The 23,640-nt window shown below is 40.3% G+C and overlaps 2 protein-coding genes and 2 non-coding genes across 7 annotated transcripts in view; 3 read left to right on the top strand and 1 right to left on the bottom strand.

The window, feature by feature from the left end:
• LOC135500665 (acetylcholine receptor subunit beta-like 1) overlaps positions 1-6,390 on the top strand; it is a 102,717-nt gene extending 96,327 nt beyond the window's left edge. For all 3 annotated transcript variants that reach the window (XM_064792273.1, XM_064792282.1, XM_064792266.1), the window contains exons 5-6: positions 236-1,247; positions 1,874-6,390. In XM_064792273.1, the coding sequence (XP_064648343.1) occupies positions 236-1,247; positions 1,874-2,053 (1,192 nt within the window). In that variant the 3' untranslated portion in view covers positions 2,054-6,390. The remainder of the gene's footprint in view (positions 1-235; positions 1,248-1,873) is intronic.
• A 607-nt stretch (positions 6,391-6,997) lies between these two features.
• Positions 6,998-7,079, top strand: Trnal-aag (transfer RNA leucine (anticodon AAG)). The gene has a single exon. It is a non-coding gene; the product is annotated as a tRNA-Leu (tRNA).
• Positions 7,080-7,921: 842 nt separating this feature from the next.
• Trnal-cag (transfer RNA leucine (anticodon CAG)) lies at positions 7,922-8,005 on the bottom strand. The gene has a single exon. It is a non-coding gene; the product is annotated as a tRNA-Leu (tRNA).
• A 1,066-nt stretch (positions 8,006-9,071) lies between these two features.
• Positions 9,072-23,640, top strand: part of LOC135500655 (acetylcholine receptor subunit alpha-like) — a 66,006-nt gene continuing 51,437 nt past the window's right edge. For both annotated transcript variants that reach the window (XM_064792254.1, XM_064792244.1), the window contains exons 1-2: positions 9,072-9,519; positions 19,476-19,597. In XM_064792254.1, the coding sequence (XP_064648324.1) occupies positions 19,528-19,597 (70 nt within the window). In that variant the 5' untranslated portion in view covers positions 9,072-9,519; positions 19,476-19,527. The remainder of the gene's footprint in view (positions 9,520-19,475; positions 19,598-23,640) is intronic.

The following is a 23,640-nucleotide window of genomic DNA, read 5'->3' as shown; positions in this document are numbered from 1 at the left end:
CGCAATACAGAAGAATACCCGTATGTTGCTCGAACCCTTGGCCTGGGTAGACCAGTATCACTTAGATACGATGCAGAATTGAGCATATCATCCATGACGAATGAATTCCCAAGGTGTGTCTCTACACAGCTAGCTTTAGCACAAAACGTTTAGTAATTACTAGAGTAAGTACAACAACCGAGGCATATGAGAACATCCTTGATACGATCTGTAATCACTCCCCTTTCTCTTTCAGCGCTGATGGGAAATACGAGGTATCATGGGAACCAAATATCCTAATTTACAGCGACGGAACAGTCCTCTGGATTCCCCCAGCCATTTACAAAAGCTCATGTGCTATAAACGTTATGTACTTCCCATTCGACCAGCAAATATGTAAAATGAAATTCGGCTCATGGACGTACGATGCAAAGCAGGTGACACTCGGCTGGTACGAGGGACGAAAAAGTGTGGATTTATCAGACTATGTCTACTCGGGGACGTGGGACGTTATAGATTGTCCAGCGCACTTACATAAGTTTAACGAAACCCTCAAGGATTTTGAGGGCAGGGAGTTCCTAAAACAGCAAGAGCAAATCTACTTTAATATAACGATAAGGAGGAAAACGCTTTTCTACACCGTGAATCTGATTATCCCGTGTGTGCTCATATCCTTCCTGAGTGTCTGTGTGTTTTACTTGCCTGCAGACGCTGGAGAGAAAATGACTCTCTGTATCTCCATTCTGCTCGCCCTGGTCGTGTTCCTGTTGCTGGTCTCAAAGATTCTGCCCCCTACATCACTCACAATACCCCTCATATCAAAGTTTCTGCTGTTCACCTTCATAATGAACATAATCACCATCTTTATCACTGTGGTTATCATAAACTGGAATTTCCGAACACCAAGGACGCATCGGATGCCGACTTGGGCACGATATGTTTTCCTAAACTACCTCCCTCGAATTCTTTTAATGAAAAGACCTGATCACGATCAGAGGTGGAGGGAAGGCCACCACTTGAAGCAACAGAAACAGCATCAACGGCCGCCAAATCGGGCGACTGCTGAGCCAAGATATAATATTAATGCAAGAACTGAACTGCTTGAACTAGCTGATATGCCGAACTGTAGGATGGGAACAGCTAGTTCGATGGATAAACAAGATGAGGGCACGCCAGAAGGGTTCCGTCTAACACCCGAGATGCATAGAACAATTGAGGGAGTTAAATTTATATATACGCACATAAAAGCAGAAGATGATTACCATACAGTAAGTATGATCGTTGGTTATTTACATAACTTCATCGAGTCGCGGTGGTTGAAATAGACGACAACTTCCTTTTGAACGGTTTCGTCTATCTCTTCAACTTTATACAGACATCCTCGGCAGTTTTGTCACCCGGTGTGACACGCAGACACAACCGAAATCCAACCTTCTCCTGGCCTAGGAAGAACACGATAATTCACACGACATCTAATGTTCCGTACAATATATCGCCTTGCCTTTCTCGAGTGGAAGACAGATTCTCTAAGATGCTGATATCATGCAGTAATTTTTCTAGGCGGTGGCAAGACGCAATTGAAAATCTACTTGTCGATCCTACTTGAACTATTTGATTTCATCACGATCGTGTCAAAGAATGCATCATCTCGAAATTCTGCTCACGATTGCATATTTGCAATGATCCTGACCTCGAACAAGGTCGTGCGATCTATTTCTTGTTGGAAGTAACAGTTGAGTTTTTAGTGACCATGCGTAGGTCGTCTTACTTACCTATCCCCCGCTCATATGCATGTATAACGTGGTCAAGAGTATTCAGGTTATAGCACTGAATGAGCAGTTGAGGTTCATGCCATACCAACTTTGATGTTAATTCTTTCATCTTCATTTTCCAGGTCCGAGAGGATTGGAAGTATATAGCAATGGTGATAGATCGATTGCAGCTTTATTTGTTCTTGGGTGTCACCATCGGAGGAACAATAGGAATCTTGATTAACGCGCCTCACATATTTGAATACATAGATCAGGATACATTAGTAAAGGGTATAAATGAGAAAACTCACCTGATAACGTGAGAGTGAGAGGTAATGCGCATGCGTTTGCTGATGTTCTTCCATACGCTCCGATTGCGATGCCATTTTGTCTGGCGTTCGTCCCACATCTTCCATGGTAGAAAGCTTGCCTATGATTGGCTGCCGCATCTCACGTGATAAGAATACAGTTGATGGATTACGATTGCACACAAGATGCCGCTCAGAATTATCAACACATTTCGTGGATTTTCATAGCAAGTCGTGGCTTATTGGGAAAGGCGTGCGGTGGCGTTGATGGTGATGGTTACAGTGATGAGATTACAGTCGGTTGTTGGAGATGCTGAGTTGTGTTGCCATGCCATTTTTGCATGGGGTACTACATCCGGGTGGGCTCCCCACGGAGATTTTCTACTTGTATATGTTTATATCAGTGAACCATTTTACAACGCAAAACCAATATTATTCAAGACAACAAAATGATTTAGAAATATCCTGAATAGCTTGAGATGTGCTGTGAAGTAGTCTGACAAGTGTTGATGCACTGTGTGTACCACTCAGAGCTTTTATATGCAGTTATGATAAAGCAATATACCGCGGATTTGACGCCAAATTTGGACATAATAAGTTCAGGATTAAAATGTACATGAGTGCTATGACAGGTCGCATCTGCCTTTATATAGTCAATTTAGTTGGGACTGTTTGAAACTTATATTTTGTGCAACAAAAGTGCTTTATTACTGAAACTTGTATAGCCCCTAATCAGTACGTTGATCGCTTAATCGGAAATTTCAGAGCTAGTTTGTCTGTTGTCTGTTGTAGTTAAGTAGAATACGGAGTATCTTCGTATTGGAACTTTAGTTTCAGTTTCTTCGGTGTTCTATAGTTTGAGGTGTGACATCTATGAAATTCTTCCGAACCCTAATGAGTATCTGCTGAGTATTACAGTTGTTACTCAAGGAGTTAGCTGTGAAATATAACTCAAGGCGAGGTTTGAAGTCACAAACGAACGCAGAAGATCACTGTGGAGCGTTCAGTACTCCAGTCGACATACAAGTACATGTACAAATGTATTTCGAGAGCGTACTGATAGAGGTTTAAGCAAGCTAAAGTGATGCCGAACTGAGGTATATGGGTCGTCTATCTAGGGTGGAGCTGAATAGTGTCGGCCAAATGGAGGTTTGGCAAATGACTGCTGCACCAGTGAGAGTGATGTTTGGTAAGACAACCAATACTAACAGCGAGGTGTCAATATATGATCCAAAACAACTCAAACTAAACATTAACATATGTGATTTTGACTTCGTCCAACAGAATATGAAGTATGGCGATTATGTTATTCCTGGGTAGTTTGTTCATTAATTATTTTGTATAGAACATGTATAAGAAATGGTAATCACAACAAATGAACTGGTAGTTAAGAGTTAAACTTTGCCTGAGCGTTGGTGCGGCTGTCTTCCAGGTTTTCTTTGAGTAGTATTTATTGGTAGTTTATAATCAGATAATGAACTAATTGATGAGTTACATTTGAAAATAATACCATGTCCGTTGCTTCATCTTCAGTTCTTTTCAGTGGCTGTAAATAATATAAACGATTTTACATATTTTTATTTCAAATATAACTGTCTGGACAATTCCTACCTTTACCATTACCCTTCCGTTGAAGTGTCATCGACTTTTGGCTTGCCAGCGTAGAAGTCACCTGGAGAAATGATCCAGGGAACAAATTGCCTTGTCTTGCATGCGGGCATTGGTTTATAAAACAAGGTTCATAACATAAGGACAAGGTATCCCTTCGACAGTGGTACTCGTGTTTTCAGGTTACAGGAGATCTACAACAACCTTTAAAAAACCAAGTCTTACATGAGGATTCTTCGTGGATCGGATACTGTTAGTCGCCAAAATTTCGCACTTATTTTTTGCTATTTGTGAAAACGATTTTTCTGGATCGACTCATGTGTTATTGAGTTCTTATTTGCCTATAGCTGACATCTATGATGTGATGACACTTTGTTTTCTTGTTTTTTAAAGTCGGCATTAAATCAATCACGATTGAGGTTTTATCGAAATTTTCGTGTCGTATGTAAAACAAAACGATTATTCGAATGTTGTAAAAAATATAGGGGTACAACAACTACAATTACTACTTGGGTGATAATGTTAGTGCCGAGCATGTACACAGCATAGTTCGGGGAACTAGAGGTGGAGAGCTATTAAGCCTAGGTTGAACTTTATACTATGATCGGTTTTGTATTTTAATATCCTCCCTTTGACATGATTGGTGTGGAATTCGACACTTTGCTTAAGCAGGAATTTGGAACTTCCGATCAGATATTGACCAATCAGATAACCTCTATCATGTTCGGCTCAGACTGCATCCGCATTTGGGCTTATGGGACTTTCTATTGGCCAATAGCTGAGCGGAAGCCCCATATTATTGTTTGAGATAAGTGGCAAATGGTACCTGTGATTAACGGGGTAAGTTATGAACGTGAATGCAGAGCAAACATTACTTGAAGCCTATTAGCATTTTAGGCTGTTATTTTTGGGTGTCAGCCTAGTCACCATAGGCCTTCTACCTGTTGATAGCAACATTGATACAAATGGACTACAAGTCCAGCGCCAGTGAACAGCCTAATGGCACGACGCAGCAGGAAATGCCAATTTGGAGCGAGGTCTTTACCCAGAACTGGACAGCGTCCTCTTGGGGTTGGCACTGGCAGGTTTCATGCTCCATGCTAGAGACTAGGGGTGAGCGAAGTCGTTTGTTCTTCATAAACAGTGTTGTCGATGACTCCAAAATATGATCAGCATAAATTGCGAATAAACTATGCGATGAAAAGAGGCAAATATTCATGGCATTGAAGTATGTCGACGGATTCGCTTGTGCTTGTGGTTCCATCTATGGTCCATGCAAGTGGTAGACTTTCGTTGGGTCGCTAGGGCATTTTGGAAAGAGTTCATAATTCCCTCTTACAAAACAGTTGGCACCGGAACGACTAGAGCTAAACCAATTATGATCAATCAAGAAGCTATGATATTGTTTGAAACGCCCTGTTTTGTACTAGCAAGTCAAGTCTGTCCTTACGGTTTAAACACATGCCGATGTATCCATTGCTCTTGAGTGTGGCGCTCTTCCCTTCAATTGTCTCTCAGGTGTCTGTATAGTAGGTAGGTTCAGTTAGGTTCTCAGCTAATTAACTGGACTAATTAGTAATATCAATATGGTGTCATTTTTATAGATATTTCACGAAACAGTGTAAATGAGTCTGGGTCCCAGTGATGATTGTATACACCTGATCTTTTTTCATTTGCCGTCGAGTGAATATAATCATGACTGGTGTTAGCCAAGGAGGATAGCGCAGGTGCGTAAGTTCTTGTCATCTAATATTGCATCTATTAAGTGTATATATGGGCAGGCGATCTCCTTTTAAAATGTGTGATAATATGATCAGATAAGCTACTGTAATCGTACTGAGTGACCGTAGCCCATTGGGCTACGCGTGACAATAAGGTTTGTTCATTATCGCGCTGTTCAATTTTCGTAACCATATTCGAAATCTGCTGTAATTTTGTTCCAACTTCTGCCGGTCGTGGCGTTGATTTAAAGTCCTCAACGGAACATAGAGCATGGCATAATGAGGAACTACGAAGTGACGCACGTCCGCTCTCATCCTTAGGTGTTACCCTAAATGGAGCCTGAGAGCGATTCGGGAGTGGGGTGGTTGATGGCATGACTTATCAAAGAACATCCTCAGTGGTCTTGCACTATATCGTCTCTGCGTGTGGTATAGCGTATCATTGCCAAAGCCAAGACACATCCCGCAAACCCAGCGTCTTCCGTAGAAAGACTTACTTATTTGGCTGAAGACCATTTACTTTACGGACGTGATTGTGGAAGTAGTGCCTGGAAGAAAATCTGTGGCACGGATACTCAAATTGCGAGTGTCAGTCAGAGAAACACCGCCACCTCCCGAATTGCCATACCATGTTCAGTCCTTCATTGCTTCGTGACAACATCTGAAAGACACCCAGAAACTAACTAAGAATTACATATATCGTTGTGAAATAGATGACACAGACCTAGTGCAATGGTTGTGCTACGCATACGGGTCATGTAAAATATGTAAATAGGAACATTACCCATTGTTATTCGAAACGAGAGTAAACGAACTGGCTTCGTACTTATCACGTGTTAGAGTCCGTAATTAGCTGGTTCGTATCTTGATCTGTTTTAGATGAGAAAGGATATCCTTAGCTAGCGGCGCAACGCAATACATAGTATAATCCAGTGATATTTTGACAAAACGGTATTTCACATACGAAGTATGTTCATGTAAAAAGGTATTGTCCAGTATTGTTATGGTACATAAACATTTTTATGACAGTAATGTGGTGTTTTCTTCTTCATTTCACTTGAGCCTTTCTGTAGCGATACCTAGTCTGTTTCGACCAGAGGGTTCAGCCGCTCTCTGGCTAGTGAGACATGGGACCACCTTCCAGGAAACACTGCTTGACTTACACTACAGGCCGTTGTTCAGAACAGGAACCTGTAGCTTAGTTACGTCTATATGAACGATGTTAACTGCGTCAAGTCAGAGACTACTTGTTTTGAACCATCTTGACCCTGTGCAATGTATTAAGGGGACTCCTTAGAACTCTTTGAATCGAGTCGTATTTTCGAATGCCGTGTTACCTTCTCTATAACAGAGGTTACGATTTGGGAGATTGGATTTCGGTAGGCCGACACGTATGCGTCGAGCTCATGACGAGAGCTTCGGATTGGATTCACTTGTCTTCTTTTTGCTACATGCAGGCCACCACCGTAGTGAATAAGCGTAATGAGAGCAGGTGGTACAAGCAGGTAGTATAAGCTTAATAATTTATCTGATTAATCATAAATACAACTGGGCCTACGTGTCTCATTTAAAAACTAACAAGCGTGCTAAATGTAGCAACATAAAGCGCCAGCAAACGTGGGTTTAACATGGTAGCATGGCCGAGCGATCTAAGGCGCTGGTTTAAGGCACCAGTCTCTTCGGGGGCGTGGGTTCGAATCCCACTGCTGCCAAATCCTTTTTGCCACAGATTATACAATCATACAATATTATACATACATGTATATTAAATGGAGTGTCGAAACAAAAAGGAAGGCATAATTATTATCATTTTTATTCATTCACACTCACCCCATCCTGAAGTTCAGTGCAACCCTCGTCTATGGTAGGCGGGAGGGGACATAAATCAGAATATATCGGCCGATTAATTACTTGCGCCGCAAAGGACTCCCGCGAATGATGCGCCGCAACAGTGCCCCGCTAAAAACACGCCGCAAAAGAATGCGCCGTAAAAATCTCGCCGCGTGACCCAATTTAAACCAATCGGGAGCCAAGGACAGTTTGAATTTTGCTAAAATGACGGGCACCAACGACTCATATATGAAATTTGGAAATTTTAGTATCATTTCCTGCCAATCGTGGCGTTGATTCAAACTGGGTAGCCATCAGGCTTTTCGTCTGATCGTATCTATCAGACCAATATTAAAATTCGTAAGCAACACGACTATTTTTCTTGCAGACTTTGAACGAAAAGTCAGGTTCTCCCCCCACCCCCACCCCCACCCCATCCCAAAAGCCTTTTGCCCCTCCCATGACCACGGCACAGGCAAGGTGAAAAAAGGTCAATTTATTGGCAGGTCCCATCCCGGGCAAGCCATATCGAACAGCATCGTCTTTATAGCTTTAAATCCCTGAAAAAAATGCAGTATGATATTACAATAAAATAATCTATAAATCAGGTTAAATTTTGCTTCTGATACCTGGAATACATGTTTGGAGGAATTTAGTTGTTTTGACTGAGTGTATCAGGAAAAAAGGAATTCAAAATGTCAAAAAAGAAAAAGAGAAAAACTTTTGTCAGAAGTGGGATTCGAACCCACGCCTGGAGAACCAGACTGCGACCTGAACGCAGCGCCTTAGACCGCTCGGCCATCCTGACTTCATGTAAACCTGACGAATTCTATACAATATGTTTATACTATTGTAAAGATTATCGATTAGGAATGTTAATAGAGTAAATAGATGTTTGTTTTAGGTCAATCTGACCTAAATTCTATTCATGTGCCTCTAGAACAAAACATTATTATTGTTATTGCTTCATTTAGCCTCTTTTTGCAACTTTTATTCCGACTATAGTCTCATAGTTAACGGTTTTGCCGCTAGGTTCATGTGTGGCTCCGGTAGTTTTAAAGGGACAATATTAAACCAAATAACTGTGTCAGTTGCGCGCTAGGTTATTGTTGTAGGCAGTAGACCGGTGCGTAAATTTGCTAAAACAGGGCGAATGAATTAAGACTATTGATTAAGTCGCCAGTGAGTTCGCAGCGGTGCGACAGCGCCATATCATCTATCACGAGTAGTGAAGGAACGAAATTTATAGGCCTAATGTTAGGGCCTACGTTACCGTGTTGGATCAGGCCCATGAAAATAGCATGATATTGTTTTGTATGCTTAACGGAATGTTTTCCAATGAAAAACACGGATTGCGCTCATAATAGAATGGGCCTTTGTTACAAGTCATCTCAAAACATGCCTTAAGTGGTGTTAAAACGACACCACGCGTTTGTCAGGGACTTTGCTAATGCACTTATCCCGCTAGGCTTATTTATGTTTAGACTTTATTTTCACAATGCTAACGTGATCCGATTTTGTTTGTACGGTATTAATTTCGTGCGTGCAAATTGAAATTTTGGTATGGGCTTCCAAATAGCTTTTTATAGTACTAATAAGCAGTCTAAAATCTGCTTTAAATATTCTCATGTACTAAAATGAATGTTAATAATATCACAAATTGAGAACGAATTATATTTGGACGAAATAACAACTTTGTCATTAAGTCTTGTTACAGTGTAGTTATGAACTACCAGCACTATTCTTTGTAAAAAGACGGTCGGTGAAAAGCACAATAAAAAAGTTACATGACTCGTCACTATTGCGACGCCTCTTTTAATATCATAATGATTATCGCACAGGCTGCATATTCTGTTCATGATCAATCCTTTTATCGGAACCTTTCCCTCTCCCGCAAGGGGCGCTGCGTCTATCAGTAGTGGGAAAAGAACGCACGATTTAAAGTAATATTGAACATCTCTCGACAAGTGGAAAAATCTATACATGCATCTGTTCTCGGTAAACGCCAGCAAAAGCCGTAATACATATTTCAGTGTACATTTCATGCCGACATTTAAAAAGGAATAGTAACCCGTGTACCGAATTCTGAATTGGAACTAATCGGGGAAAAGTTTAGCGAACTTCCCACAAAGTTTGTCAGTGATGAAGTATTAATTTACCCGGATGGAGTTACTTTGATTGAAGTCATAAACGAGGAGCGGCAAAGTGCCTATGTCCGTCTGATATCGTAAATGCGAAGGGCCTGAGTTTGGATTTAGTTCGTGTTGGAACATTGTTAACGTTCAGAGCTTTCGCTTATTATTGGAATATATACTTGATGAGGTGAGAACTTTTTATCATGCATACTTGATTCTTATGATTGTAGGCCTATGTGCTATTTCATAGTGACTTCGCCCCAAAAGCTCTACGGGCGTAATCGCTACGAGTCTTTTCGAAGGAAAGTTTGAGCTACATTTTAGATTCGCTCAATTGCACAGTGTGGGCTCATGTATAAATCCATTTGTCATTGAACAATTTACTGAAATTTTATTTTCAAAACTGGACATGACGTTGGTATCCAAGTGAAATTTTGAAAACCATTATCGATAGAGGGCAAGATGATAATAATATCGAAACTCTGCACAAACAATGATTTTGTAGCATTTTGGAGTTTCTATTCAATAAATTACTAGCGCGATCAGTTAGATATATACGGCGTAAATCACATAATTGTCATTGATCAAATGTTGTTATTTTTAATAAACCTTTTTTACTGTTATTGTTTTACCGACAGAGCACACACTGTCAAGTACAATAGCTTTTTAATTATTCATTTATTAAAGTCATATTAAGTAGTCTTGTTACCATGACAAACAACCCAAGTTCTGCACAATATTACACATATACACATGTAGTACATTAAATTATCGGGTCTATACTAAGTGTACATAGCACATACACAAAACAGATGTCAATAATGACTTTTGAGAAAACTACATTCAGTGCATGACTACCATGAAATAGATGTCAGTTTCATTCATTGAAGGAAAGCCCAGGCCGCAGGTTCAAAATTTGAAATTTGAAATCAATTTGAAATTGATATAAATATATATTGAATATAAATTTAACACTGCTGTTGTGAATACCGACAAAGATGTATATTATACAATACGGGATAAGATCAAAATTCTAAGGATTTTACCTGTTCTTTCTCAAAAGAGGTAGTTCCGCTTTCTAAGAAACTATCCTGTCCAAATATTTTTCTCTCCGCCATACGATTGTAATTTCTTTTCATCATAAACTGAAGGGGCTCTGGGGTAGTCTGTTCACGACGCAAGGATTGCCAAAATCGCTCTTACTTTTATAACGAGACGTCGGGACAGATACATCGTACACCAATCCCGATGCCCTCTCGATCAGGCACTATACTATGAGGATAAAGTCACAACCAGAAGATAGAGATTTTTTCACATGAAGAAGAAATCAATTTAGAAATCTTTCCGTTTTCAAAAATATACATGTACTAAAATTACCAATGTACACAAAGTAGCTGAGGCTTCTGGATCGCCAAATCAGTTGTCATTTTAAGTTCGTTTAGGACGGACATAGAGCACTTCGAACATGGACTGCAGCAGTGTCGTATCATTCTATTGCATGTCTAGTCCGTAGGGTATACGATGTATCATAAATCCATTTAACATTCAGACTGATACATTCATGGCGAGTTTGCTAGGTTCCCTGAGAATTCAAAAACAGAGTTAGTTAACTTTACAGCAATATACACACGAGGGTATTCTGGCGTACAGTGGCTGCTGGTCGGAGATTTATCAAAATCCCTTCCTAATTCCTTGGAAAGCATTTTGCTAAACCGATGAGATAAGAGCTCAAACAGCTTAGGACGAGTAAGCCCAATGTCCAGTTCTTCTGAAGCAACATAAGCAACATATACTATATTAAAACAACTTTTCAACGCCATGTATATTTGATATCGTCCTTAAGGTTGTTCTGTAATGGTCTACCGACACACTAACCAAACGTCATGGAAACCAAACGGGCCATAAAGCATGGACATTCCACGTGATTGATACTAACATAATATGGTGTAAAACACTACTAAACAAAATGTTTATGTGACATTAACGGTGTTTCACGACAAGGTTGGCCCGAAGGTCGGTCATGTCGGTGTCGCCTCTTTATAATGTCATACACCATGCATTGATAACATCACAAGTGGTGTAAACGGATTTTGTCAATCCCCAGGCGAGGCATTTAGTTATTCATGCAATCCTGTCAAGGCAATGGGTCGAGGCCAATTACCGATGATGAATATCCTCGACTTCTTGCCAACTAGGGAATAGACAAACAATAATCTTGTATACTCTCAAACTTTAGCAGTTTGTGACCTTTGACCCCGCTTGAAATGAAAAAAGGGCATTTAAGCCTTCTCTCGATACTCTTTGTTTTAAGGCTTGTAGGTTCACAGAGAATGGCTTTAGTTTTGCTGTAGATAAGTAGCTGTTTGTACTTGTGTACGGCTGATTTAAATTTCGTTGTTTTTTAAAACCATGATTTTGGATGTACAACGTAGTCTCTTCAGGCATTTATTTCATTCCCATCTCAATGTCTTTCGACGCCTATCATTTGTTCGTCACGATGGGATTATGAACTGAGTCTCATTTTGATCACTGTGAAATAAGTGATAAAAATCTCTATCATTTGAAATAAAACTACCGAAGTCCAATGTTACAATAGTCAGCCAGCCATGGTGGTTTGTTGATATGAAGACATAAAACGATTTGCCCCCCAACACGAAGACATCTTTTAATACACACTGAGCCGCTCACTTGTTTTTGCCGACGACGACACTTGATCATCGCTCTACCATAGACTCACAGTAAACCCATCACAGCCGTTCCCAAGGCATATACTTTTTATTAACAGGAGAGGAGAAATCCTCACCATCCTATTATCCGCAAAATGATATGGTCTGCAGAGGACAGTTTAGCCTGCGGCGTCTTTACAAGAGAACGATGTCTTACTTAAAATCTCAACTGCCCGAAGGGATTTACATTTATTTAATTAAGACGAGATTGGAAAAAATCAATCGATTTTCGGTAAAATTGAAGATTCGGATATTGTAATCTGCTGCTCCATTTTGTCACCAATTAATGAAGGCGAAGCAAATGGATATTTGCGATGGACTAGTTTGTTCAAGGAGATGATTAGCATAACTTTGTTCAAGAAGATAATGAGCAAAGAGAAAGGAGAATATTATTGTTTTGTGCTTTCAGTGAGGACAGGATGAAAATCCCAGATTGCAATGTTGGGCAGAAATATAGCAATAGGAAAAACATGAATATTGAAGGCTCCTTTCAAAATACCGATAAGGAGTAACTTGCTTAAAGCTTGTCGGATCATATAGAAGTTGGACATGGCAGAAATGGGTGAAACTTTGGGACATCTCAACATACGAACTGGCATCAGTCGACATATATCAGCAAAAACAAGAATCCATCCGTAATGTGAACGTGCGGAGTACTTGATAACACGCTGGCGTCACCATTTCTCATAAATAATGTATGTAGAGCTAATATTCAGTAACCAGTGATGTTGATGATGTCAATATCAGGGATTTTCTGGTATGGGTGCTAAGACAGCGGCTGGCGACTGTGATGACGAATGACCAAGAAACATGTCAGATAGGAAAAAAGAAAACACGACAAGGAAATGTCTATGGTGTGAAGTGTTCGTAATCATTGCAATCTGAATGAGAGGTCATTTTTTAATTCTTCAAAGATCCAATTGCCAAAAAACCCTCATACAAAGCACCAAAAGTCTCAGTGATTTCAAAATCTTCGTAAGAAAACTCTCAGCTAATCCATTATGTCATCCTTGAAATAACTCCATTTTATCACTCGGTAAACGGCGAGCCCATTCAGAAAGGCTAATCAAGGAAATTTATCACTAAACCAACGGCGGTATTGACATATTTACTCAGATGACTGTTGGTGCGGGTGCTTCAGTCTCGTCCGTTATCAGGTTTAATGAAAACGTGACTTCAAATTGAGTGCGCCGATTCCAAGATAAACAAGCGCGATATTGCCTAAAACAGGCAAGCGGAGATGGCTTGATTGAGAAATAAGAAACCGGTCTCTAACTCAAATATTGTCAGACAAAAACTAATATAGTTCGGAGAGCTTGCGAATGAAGTTTGAAGACGGATGGAGTCATTGGTGGTGTGTATATGATTCATGGCATAAGCTGATTTCAAAGGAAGATTTGTTGGGTGTCATGGCTGGCAAACGACGAGGAAAGTGACCATGCATTCAGCAGATCACCTTGTTGACAAGATCACCCGTCCATTCCCTTCCTTTCGCCTCATTACAAAGTGATCCGACAATGAATTGTAACTTTTTCCACTGTTTCAGCTTTTGTGGAGTACAATAAACCCGGGCTTTGTTCATTTACTTGATATGGGTGAGCTCTTAAGCCCCAATTACCGAAGTAAACATGGCGCAATTCTTTTGTGTTTCACTGAAGCGAAAACAGCTGAACAACATACAATAAGAAGTCGGTCAGCTGAATCACCGTATTGTATGCGTTTGTGATCTCGCTCTCATGTTTCGGTGTTCCCAGTGAAAATTCCTAACATAATATGAAACAATTCAATAATCCCAGAGACAAGCAAAGGGAAATTGAATGCAAAATTATTAGCCCAATACGTTATTACATTACTTCTAGTTTATTAGGCATAACCTAGCGAAAATTGTCACCAGCTTTTAGCGCATCGCCCATATTAGGTTAAACGCTACGCTATTCCCCCGGGGATGGAAGTAATGAATCTTTATCTTCATAGCTTCCGAGACGAGTTGAGGTATCTCTGAGAGAGATCTGGATTGCTCCTCGCTATGAAGCGTCTATGGGATATTAGAGATTGATGAATGACGCCCTGTGTCAGGGAGGACATAACAAATTGAATTGAGTCGATTTCAATCGCGCATAAAACACTTCCGCGAAGATTAAATTATGTAATTCGCGGTGATAATGGGGTAATTGTTGTTATCATGGCTGCAGGAATTGTATTCGCACGGTTCGTGAAATAAAATTTATTCGCGGTTTTTCATCAATTACTTGTATCAGTGACAATGGAAGTAGAAGAGTTTGTGGAGTAGGAGAATAGTTTCCGAGAGCATCCGTGGTCGTAGTGAAGAAGTGAATGCGGACACGACACGACACGACACGACTCTGACTAAAGAAGTCGAATTCATTCAAAAAGAACAAACGGCATGTAATGAAACACAGTCTGAGGGATACGATCAATAAGCAGAGTAACACTATTGTAGCAGAATCTTTTTAAAATCTGATCCAGGGGATGACGAGCTCATGTTTTCTGCTGTGGACAATAAAATGTTGATTCGGAATGAAGGTTTCCAATCTCGCAAACAATTGGTGCACGAATTACTTGGACATATTTTTAGCAATATCTACCTATTTACACCTTATGCCTATAGTTTAGTCAAAGCAGTGCCACATAAAGCCCTACCTAATGCATCTCATGGAACTGTGCTATACTATAGTGTTTCCTGTGCTTTTGTTCACCTTGTAACAAATGTGCTTTGCTTTGTTATTAGATGTACTCAAATAACACTATACGGTAAGGTGTGTACCTCCAGAAAGAGTTAATTTGTTTCCATTGAAAGCAACCAACGGGGCCAGGTGAAGGCAAGAGCACTTGCATTGCTATGTCAGCGGGTTTCATAGGTTTTCAAGTGTACATCATGTGCCAGGTGTCCTTCTCCTTTCCATGAGACAAAACGCTGCTGTTTTTCACAGCATCTGGCGAACTGCATATGAACGGAGTGTATTTTGCTGAGTTTATTCAGAGTGCATTGAATTCTTGTACTATCGGAATAGTATTCATAAATACGTTATGATAAAATTTGCAATGGATAGGTTCACACTTCGAACCTTGAATACCAAATGCATTGCAGTATTTGACAACCAAGCAGCCCGGTCTTGTTTCAGTACACATACATTATGTCGATAAATATGATGACACGAAACTTCAGCATATGAATATGGCTGGCCCCATATCAAATATACATCATGTATTCCCATCCCCATCTCCATATTCATCGACTGAAGTATCTCAAGTATCTGGCCAATATCTGAATAAAAACTTCTGTTAATAGGTTCTGAAGAATCATTGACATATTTCAATAAAACAGCCAGGCAATGTCATTAGTCAGCCTGGAGAGGCAAGAGACGTTAGAAGGATTCTGTCGGCTGTATAATATTGCTCGGCCAGAAGTGGATGAATAGTAAATGTGGGAAACATCAATTTCGAGCATCTGTTGTCACGTCTGTGGGTCGAATCGAATCCAAGGAAACGTTAGAGAAACTTGACACATCCGTACAGCTTCGTTTTGTCCAATAAATATGTTTAGCTCCAAAAAAACCAAACGTGATTGACGCAATGGAAGTGTATTAAGTTCTCCGACCACAAAATGTCACTCTGGCCGATCTGTTCGATTACGTGTAGTAACAAATCTGAGTGGAAGCCCAGGTACGGGATCAACAAATCCAAATGGCCACTGCGGCAGACATCTTGAATTTTGTTTCTGTTCACCAAAAAGCTAATTCGACGTTGCCACTGGATCGTTCAAATTGCTGGAAATCCTTGTCAAACCAGATGCACTAGAGACAACGTTCTAATTGCTGAGCCAAGTGCTGAAACTGTTTCCTGCAATCTTGCGTTTTATTGCATTTACCTGTCAAAGCTTAAGAACCGCATAATTAACCAGAAGCCCACCTGTCTAACATCTCACGCCAATTAGCTATTTTGAAAGAAGGTCTTCTTGTGAATCTTGCTATGGCACAGCGATTGGTGGTTAAGAGACACACGTGAGAGGATAAACGTGAGGTTAGTCTGCTTGCAGATGGTTTGTCACAGCAAAGAATATATTTTGGAGAGGAAAATTGAATTCCAGCTCGGATCTGTGCATGAAGAGGAAATTGTGAAGTAGTATTCCCAGTCCGGGTGAAGGCCTGCAACTTGGCTGGCGACTTCACTGTGTCCTAGTCTTACGCACAGGTCCAATGCAGGTGATCGATTTATTACCATATGAATGTGTTAAACAGTTCAACTAGATTGTAGATTTTACTTGACGACAGCCATTCAGCCTCAAACTTGATGTCGGAGTGGTACTCCTAATGCGCCACCTCTGTAATGATGCTTTGACCTAACTATCAAGTCAATAAGCCTTACTCATCCCACTGTCCAATAGAAGTGGTAACGTCATATAACACACGCATACTCTAACATCGTTGACGGTTATCCATGATATAATGGGAGATGACATATAAATTGGATCTAAACAAATGTTTTAGTCCATATTGAGCCAGCATAAGCTGAATCAAAATTGCATTTGCTTGTCTATGAAGATCCAGTTACGATCAGTAATGAGGAGAGCCGCGAACTTGGTGTTTGGGGAGGGCGGCATCAGAACAACATGGTGACTTGGAGTTTAATCGAAATAAGAAATATGATAGGTAAAGATTGGCTGTGTTAGAACACAACGTGTTGTTAGCAGAGGCTGATGATTACCAATATCATCGATTGCAGTCCAAGTGGCGATCTCGTTAAAACTCCGGTTCGTTGATTCGTTTTTTTTCGGGTTGTCGAAAACAAGTTTGCCTTTAGAGTATGAAATGACCAGTTGTAGCGCAGTTTGTGTCCCTCCTTGATTTCTGAAGAATGGTTTCTGGATTAGGCTAGGAAATTGAATGTAAAGTGTTTTGAGACAGTATAAGATCTTTGAATTTCAGCTTACTACATCTGTAGGTCTGGAATGTGTTTCCCTGCCACTAAAGAACTGAAAATTGAAAGCGACAATGGAGAAAGCTGCCATTTAAAGAAGAGTTAGTTAAATCGTTGTACAATAAGAAGTTGTTGTAGATTTACAAGTTGCTCTACAGCTGCCTTTCGCGTTTCCCCGAAGCATTGGCAACTCCTGCTGGTATTCCCGAACCCTGAATGAGCATGCCAAGTGTTGTTTCAGCAAATAATTGTGCAAGTAACTTCACCCAGTCTCGCGATATCAATTTCCACTCGTCCGCTAAAACTTCCCTACTAACTCATTCGGATCGATTACTTTCACAACTTGCATGTACATTTCCTCGGGATGTTTAGCTCTCATACATTATGCGCCAGGCGGGCTTGGTCCGCCAACGCTGCGTTTACTTGTCAGAGTTGGTTGTTGATCCTGGCGAAACTTCAGACAAATAGCCTGCGCGTCGGCAACTGTGTTTGGGGACTGAATTGATTGGGCAAATATGTCACAGTAAATATCCAGCAGCATATCTAATGTTACTCTTGAGGTTTAGCTAATCTATTATCGTCAGCAGTAGGAGTGGATACGTATAACTGATAAGGCAAATCAAAGTCTACTTGAAGGTTAACGTGCGTCACGTGAATTCACAATTGAGGTACAAATTGCCTTTAGTACCGTTTTCCTTCTTGCAGTTGACCGAATACCAGATTGAATGTTCAACCGTCAGCAGAGTTAACCAGGGCCCAGTTGTTCAACTAATGGTGGCGTTAACTTAACACAGCGTTATCTCCTTCAGTTAAGCCATTAGACTCAACGCCAGCGTTATCTACTTCAGTTAAGCCATTAGACTCAACGCCAGCGTTAGTGACAAAACTTGTTTTGAACAACCGGGCTCTGGCCGAGTTTTTGCTATCCAAATAATGAGTCCAAAATGACCCCAAATTAAAAACATACAAAATATGGAGAGGGGGTACTGACTGCCAAGTAGTGATACTCGAAACGGTAACGCTTCTACTTTCGAGTTTTCAGTTCAATCCGAAATCTCCAATTCAAGATAATGCCATTGAGACACTTCCTTTAGATATGCCGCAGTTTCTGTGAAAGAAACCCATCTCCGCCTCTCGATAAATCAGCTAGAAACTTATTTATTTCACCTCATTTGCCAATAACAGCATAAACACAGGTTCTCCCGCCGGGAATAATTCAATAAGAAACGGTAACTAAATGAAGACATGATCAGAGCGTTGCTTGGGGAATGCTTTTAAAATTAAACGCGGTGAGATTTTCATTGAATACAATACTCAAGCTTCGTAGGATTTAAACATTAATCAAAGGAGTTTTTGTTTTAGATGTCCTTTGGCAATCGGCGCGTTCGTTCCTTAAGCGTTCCGCAAACGAGGGATTTTTCTTTCAGCTACCTGCAATATCGCCACTGTCATCATATGCTGCCGCGGGGCATATTCACTGTTTGTATGTCACAAGCACAGATTGGGCTTTATGCTATAAAGCGGAAGACAACTTTTTGAGGTTTAAAGATAGATTTCGAACTTTTAGCTTGATCGAGGTCACTGATATCTCCGGGAAGCTAACGCATTCGAAAAAGAAAGTGCCTGGATTGGCACGATAGGTGTTTTAACTTCGAGCCAAAGATAACTTCATCTAAGTCGTGTGATTCTAAAACACAAAAATTCAGACGCATGCCAATCTCAAGGATGGGCCATTTCCTTCCAATATCCTGAACATGCTGAAGATACGAGGTGAAATAAATTATAGCCACTGAATCATAAAGTTAACTCGATGCATCGTGCACTACATGCCCTGTATCCTGTTTAGTACACAGACACTGTCAACTCCATATATTTTCTGAGAGTAGATCTCCTAATTCACCGAATTCCTCTCATAAGATTCCGTGCTTAGAAAGACATTCACGAAGAATGTATGTGAAGAATGTATTGATCGCATACATGAATTCAATATTTCACAGAATGACTCCTGTTATATGGAATTTCATCATCATATTGCTTGTAGGAAAAAGCAATTCCAAAATTCCTCGATGTTTCCTTTTATTGCATGATGTGCAGGTTAAAATCATCACGATGGGCTTGGCAATCGAATGTAGCATGGTCTGGTGTCAAATCTTCTTAGCTTGCTGGTAGGGTAAGGGACAACACCTGTAGCGTCTATAATGACGGTGAAACTGTAGCAACATAGCAAGGAGGTACACGTACATCGAACTTTCGATGCATCATAGGTATGGCTATATTTGAAATGTTTACCAATCGTATAACCAGTCAAAATATGGCCTCGAAGCAAAAAATCACGTGTGTCGTCGATGTTCCGAGAATTTGAGATTGGTCCAGCCCGGGCCATGTTGATTAGCACAACCAATGCACGATATGAATAGATGAATTATAATATACCTTTATTTTGTGCCGTTGTTTTCACATGATGCTCTTGTATTTTCAGAAGGCAGCGCTAAGGCACGTCATAACGGCATATTTGCGATTAGGTGATAACGATGGAGTTAACTGCATCAGTATTACGGCTAGGCTTTGGTGTGATAACGTTACTGGTCTTCGTGACAAATGGTAAGTTGACATTTTTATCTGTAAGAATTTGCAGCGTCTTTGCAAAATCACCCATTTTCTCATAAAAATAACTTCTATGGCTTTGCAACAACATAACCAGCATATGATTTTCGCTTCAGGTGACTGTCAGACCAACTAACTCTTTTCGACTTGTCTATGTCAGTCATAAATAACAGAATCTACCATACTTGGACCTTTCTAAAAAACCAACCAATGCTTTATACCTTTCTACGGCTGGATCTTGTTCCATCGTCAGCCCACTCGTCTACACTTAACCAACTTCTCTATTTTCATCAGAAAAGTGATCTTACCCTTAATCCTCCAGGCATTTAACTTGGCTCGTTATTGCCGCGCAATGGAGGACATTTAATCATGGCGCTCGGGGAAATAGGCGATGAGTTACTCTCGGAATTAGCCAAATTATCAGCTAGCTTCAAGGCAATGACATTAAAGTGACCACTCAGAAGTAATAATTAACGGACCAGCTTCACTGGGCAATGTACTACATTGTTGGCGGTGCACCAGAAATCCACTGGTGACCATATAATCATCGAAAGCTAAGCTACTATGACTATTCTTACTACCATATATATCAGGTAGTATTAGTCATGATTCATTACGAGAGTTACTCATTTTGAAAATATCGGCGGGGAGATCATTTCAAATAAACCTAGATTTTTTCTCAATCAGATCTATTTCGTTTTCTGCAAGTTGGTGCTCGTTTCTACTCTGTGTAAGCTTGCCCTGTCATTGAGTCCTATGATTTTGGGTAAAATATATTTACCAATAACAAAAACGTAAAAGGACATACTGCATTATACCTATACATGTTATAGCTTGGTTTCACGCCTTCCCTCTACTGGACCAGTCAGTCTCAAAACTTCTCTCGACCGGACCAGTCTTGGCATCATGAAAGCCTTGAGAGTCTGCGAGGTGCTTCTTCTTAGCTGTGAGTGATCAAGGGTGAATTCTAGAAGACGGTGGAAATCATGGGAAATGCAAACTCGTAATACTTGCAGAGGATTCCTGATGTTGTACATACTAAGTACATGAACCAATGTACACTTTTCAAGAATTAGCCCGACTTTACCTTGAGATAGCTATTTGATGTTTAGCCTGTGTATAATTAGTCATCGTAATGTTTGTCCTGTTTATGTTACTCAGTTAGCGTGTTGATCCTTTTTCAAGTATGTATAGGCCTACATAGCAATAAGCCGAATCCATACTCGGACGATCAAAGTCTGATAGAAGCCTAGTTCTATACATCGGCATCCACAGTCGTGCGACGGAGTGTGCTAGCCATGATGTACACGAGATTTCAGTGCAAAGCCCTGTCTCCAAATGTAAAAATATGTAGGAAATACGTAGTTTACTTCTTTCGATGCAAGAATATGGTGGTCAAAGACAAGCCAATAAGTGATTTCAGTTGCTGTCTATAGACCGCATGTCAGATCTGTGTTGTTGTCTTAGTATTCATTACAAAATAGTCTGCATATGCTGCATGTTTTTCCATCAATCATTTTTTGTTGATCTTTACAAATTTGGTCAGCATTCAGATTCGTGAAAATGCACAGTGTGTGTAGGCCCATTGCCATTCGCTTTATAGCATATAGGGCCTAAAGGAATAGCTTTTTATCAATGTTTACCTGCGCATAACCCTGACTAATCTCCGAGAATTATGTAATTATCCAATGCTTTTTGATCGGATAAAGCCCATTTAACACCCTTGTCTAATACTTTTATTCCCTCAGCTGTTCAGGCATGCAACACACGTGAATAACGTTGTTTCCCCTTGGCCTTACCCATGCAACAGTACACAGTCATGAGAGTCGGTAGAAAAACCGAATTGGGTTAATTCACATTCTATAAAAAATTCGCAAGGTGTTGATAAATTGGTTAAAAATGGCTTTCCCAATAAAAACAGAATTTTCAAAAATTATCCGTTAAATCGAATTTGTCTATAGAAAGTGCCTTTTCACATTTATTGTGAATGTCAATACATGGAGGTCAAGTGATATAAAGTGTAGTGTTATATACGGTCTTTCATATGCATTGGTTCTTTAGCTACAACACTTGTATTGACGTGTACATGTTGGTCTGCTGTACATTGACTTGCATACTGATTATTACGCCGGCAAACTTTCTACTTCAAATTGATAAGTTTAAAATAAGTCTTATCCCAGCTGGGTCCTGAACAGAACGAGCTGGCCAGAATGTGATTGAAGTTTTGAAATTCTTCCGAGCAATTTCCCACTTAACTCCTCTAAGAATCACAAACGAGTCAGTTGATTAACTCTGCCTCTGACCCTCCCCTGCTTGAGAGACAAAGCACCGAGCTAATATCCTTAAGAGGTTTTCCTCGTGATTTCCAATTTAGCTTCTCAATATCTTAAGCGCGTATGATGCTCTCAATTGAATTGAGGGCGACATGAAAGATTGGTGGATCTTCTTTTCGTCCGCTGAAATACATTGGTGTTAAATGGAGTTTACCAAAGGCTCACATGGTGATACTGCCCTACCCTTCGTGACATTGAGGCGGCCTCACGTTGATGCAATTGAGATCGCGAAGTCTATGTGATGAGGAGTTTGATCTGTGACAGCTTTTGTTCTGTCCAAAAGGTGATTATTTAACGCACATCTCGAAGTAACCATCTAGTACCTGATATCACTTAGTTACCAGTCCTCAGTAGAAAAATGTTCCAAAACTTATCTCATCCATGTTCAGACACTGATCATCTACATGTATGACGTAAACTATGTGGCATGTATTTCAATACATACGATGGCATATTTAATGTCTCACAGGACTACAACAATTCCCGTTTGGTGATACTGGCATCGATCAGTGCATACATGACGATAGTTATCTCACCTTGAACAAGGTTGCTGATAGATGGGGAAACATTGAGTCGAATATTTGTGAGAAAGCCACTTTGATCCAGCGAAGACGCTGATGAGCGAACGGTCATTAGGAGAAACCGATGATGATTACAGCGCTTGAAGCTCTCCATGTGATAAAGGGTCCGCCGTCAGTGCTTGCAGCCCATTGGGTTAAGCTCATCCTTAGATGTTCCTCTAACCACCGCCAGCTCGTTGAAAGGACTCGGTGCGTCAAAGACCCAAAAAGAGCCATGGTCCTCATTACGTACAATCAGAGGGTGAATGTAATAACAGCCCGGAGATGTAAGATGTTCCACTGACAAGAAGTGCGGATCATCCGTAAGCACTTTCATCAAAGGAGCATGTATCTTCCTTTGTAGTCGCGGGCTTGTAGCATTTTGTCTCCATTGCTGCGTAATGGTGGACGTTCTTTCGAAACATCTTTTACGTTAAATATTTATTCCTATAATCTTGTTCTGCAAAACGGAATTACATTTTTCCATTTCATCTGGCTGCATGTTACCTTCACTGAGTGAAGGTTGTGTTTGCTCAATGTTAGCTCAGTCATATTTAGGATGGTAAATGTGGAAGAAAGTTGGCTGGCCGGGCCTTAGAGCGTTCTGGGATGGCTATCAGTGTATGATATACCGGTGTAATAATTCCCAACTTGCCATGATGCTAAATTGTTACAGTGGGAAATACGTTTAACCTCAGCTCACACAGGTTATACTAGAATTACCTTTCAGCCATTTTTGCGGAACTTCCATATGAAAACCTGACAGATTGTAAGTCAACTAAGTATACCACTTTTAAACAAGAAAATGGCTGAATTTCGAACACAGTTAACAATCCTTGGCCTTTTTATCATCAAGGCACGTGCGGGCTGCACATCATAATGTTGTATTAATTACCCTTCCACCTGTCACTAAGTGAATATATCATACATGTAGCAATATATTCAGAGCTAAGTTGATAATACACGATCACTTGTCGGCAAGACAGATGTTGTCCATTGTGTCATATCATGCCAAGCTGGTACATAGGGAACAAACACCTCTCGAATTTATTGCCCGGTGTTTCTTTTGTGTTAATGATAAAGTTGGCTGTTTGCGTCCATTTCACCATTGTGCAACTATAGGTAATTGTTACAATGGTTTTCCGTT

The sequence above is a fragment of the Lineus longissimus genome, chromosome 2 (assembly GCF_910592395.1).
Source record: "Lineus longissimus chromosome 2, tnLinLong1.2, whole genome shotgun sequence".
In the NCBI taxonomy this organism is placed as follows: domain Eukaryota; kingdom Metazoa; phylum Nemertea; class Pilidiophora; order Heteronemertea; family Lineidae; genus Lineus; species Lineus longissimus.
This window is presented reverse-complemented; position numbering and strand designations above follow the sequence as displayed.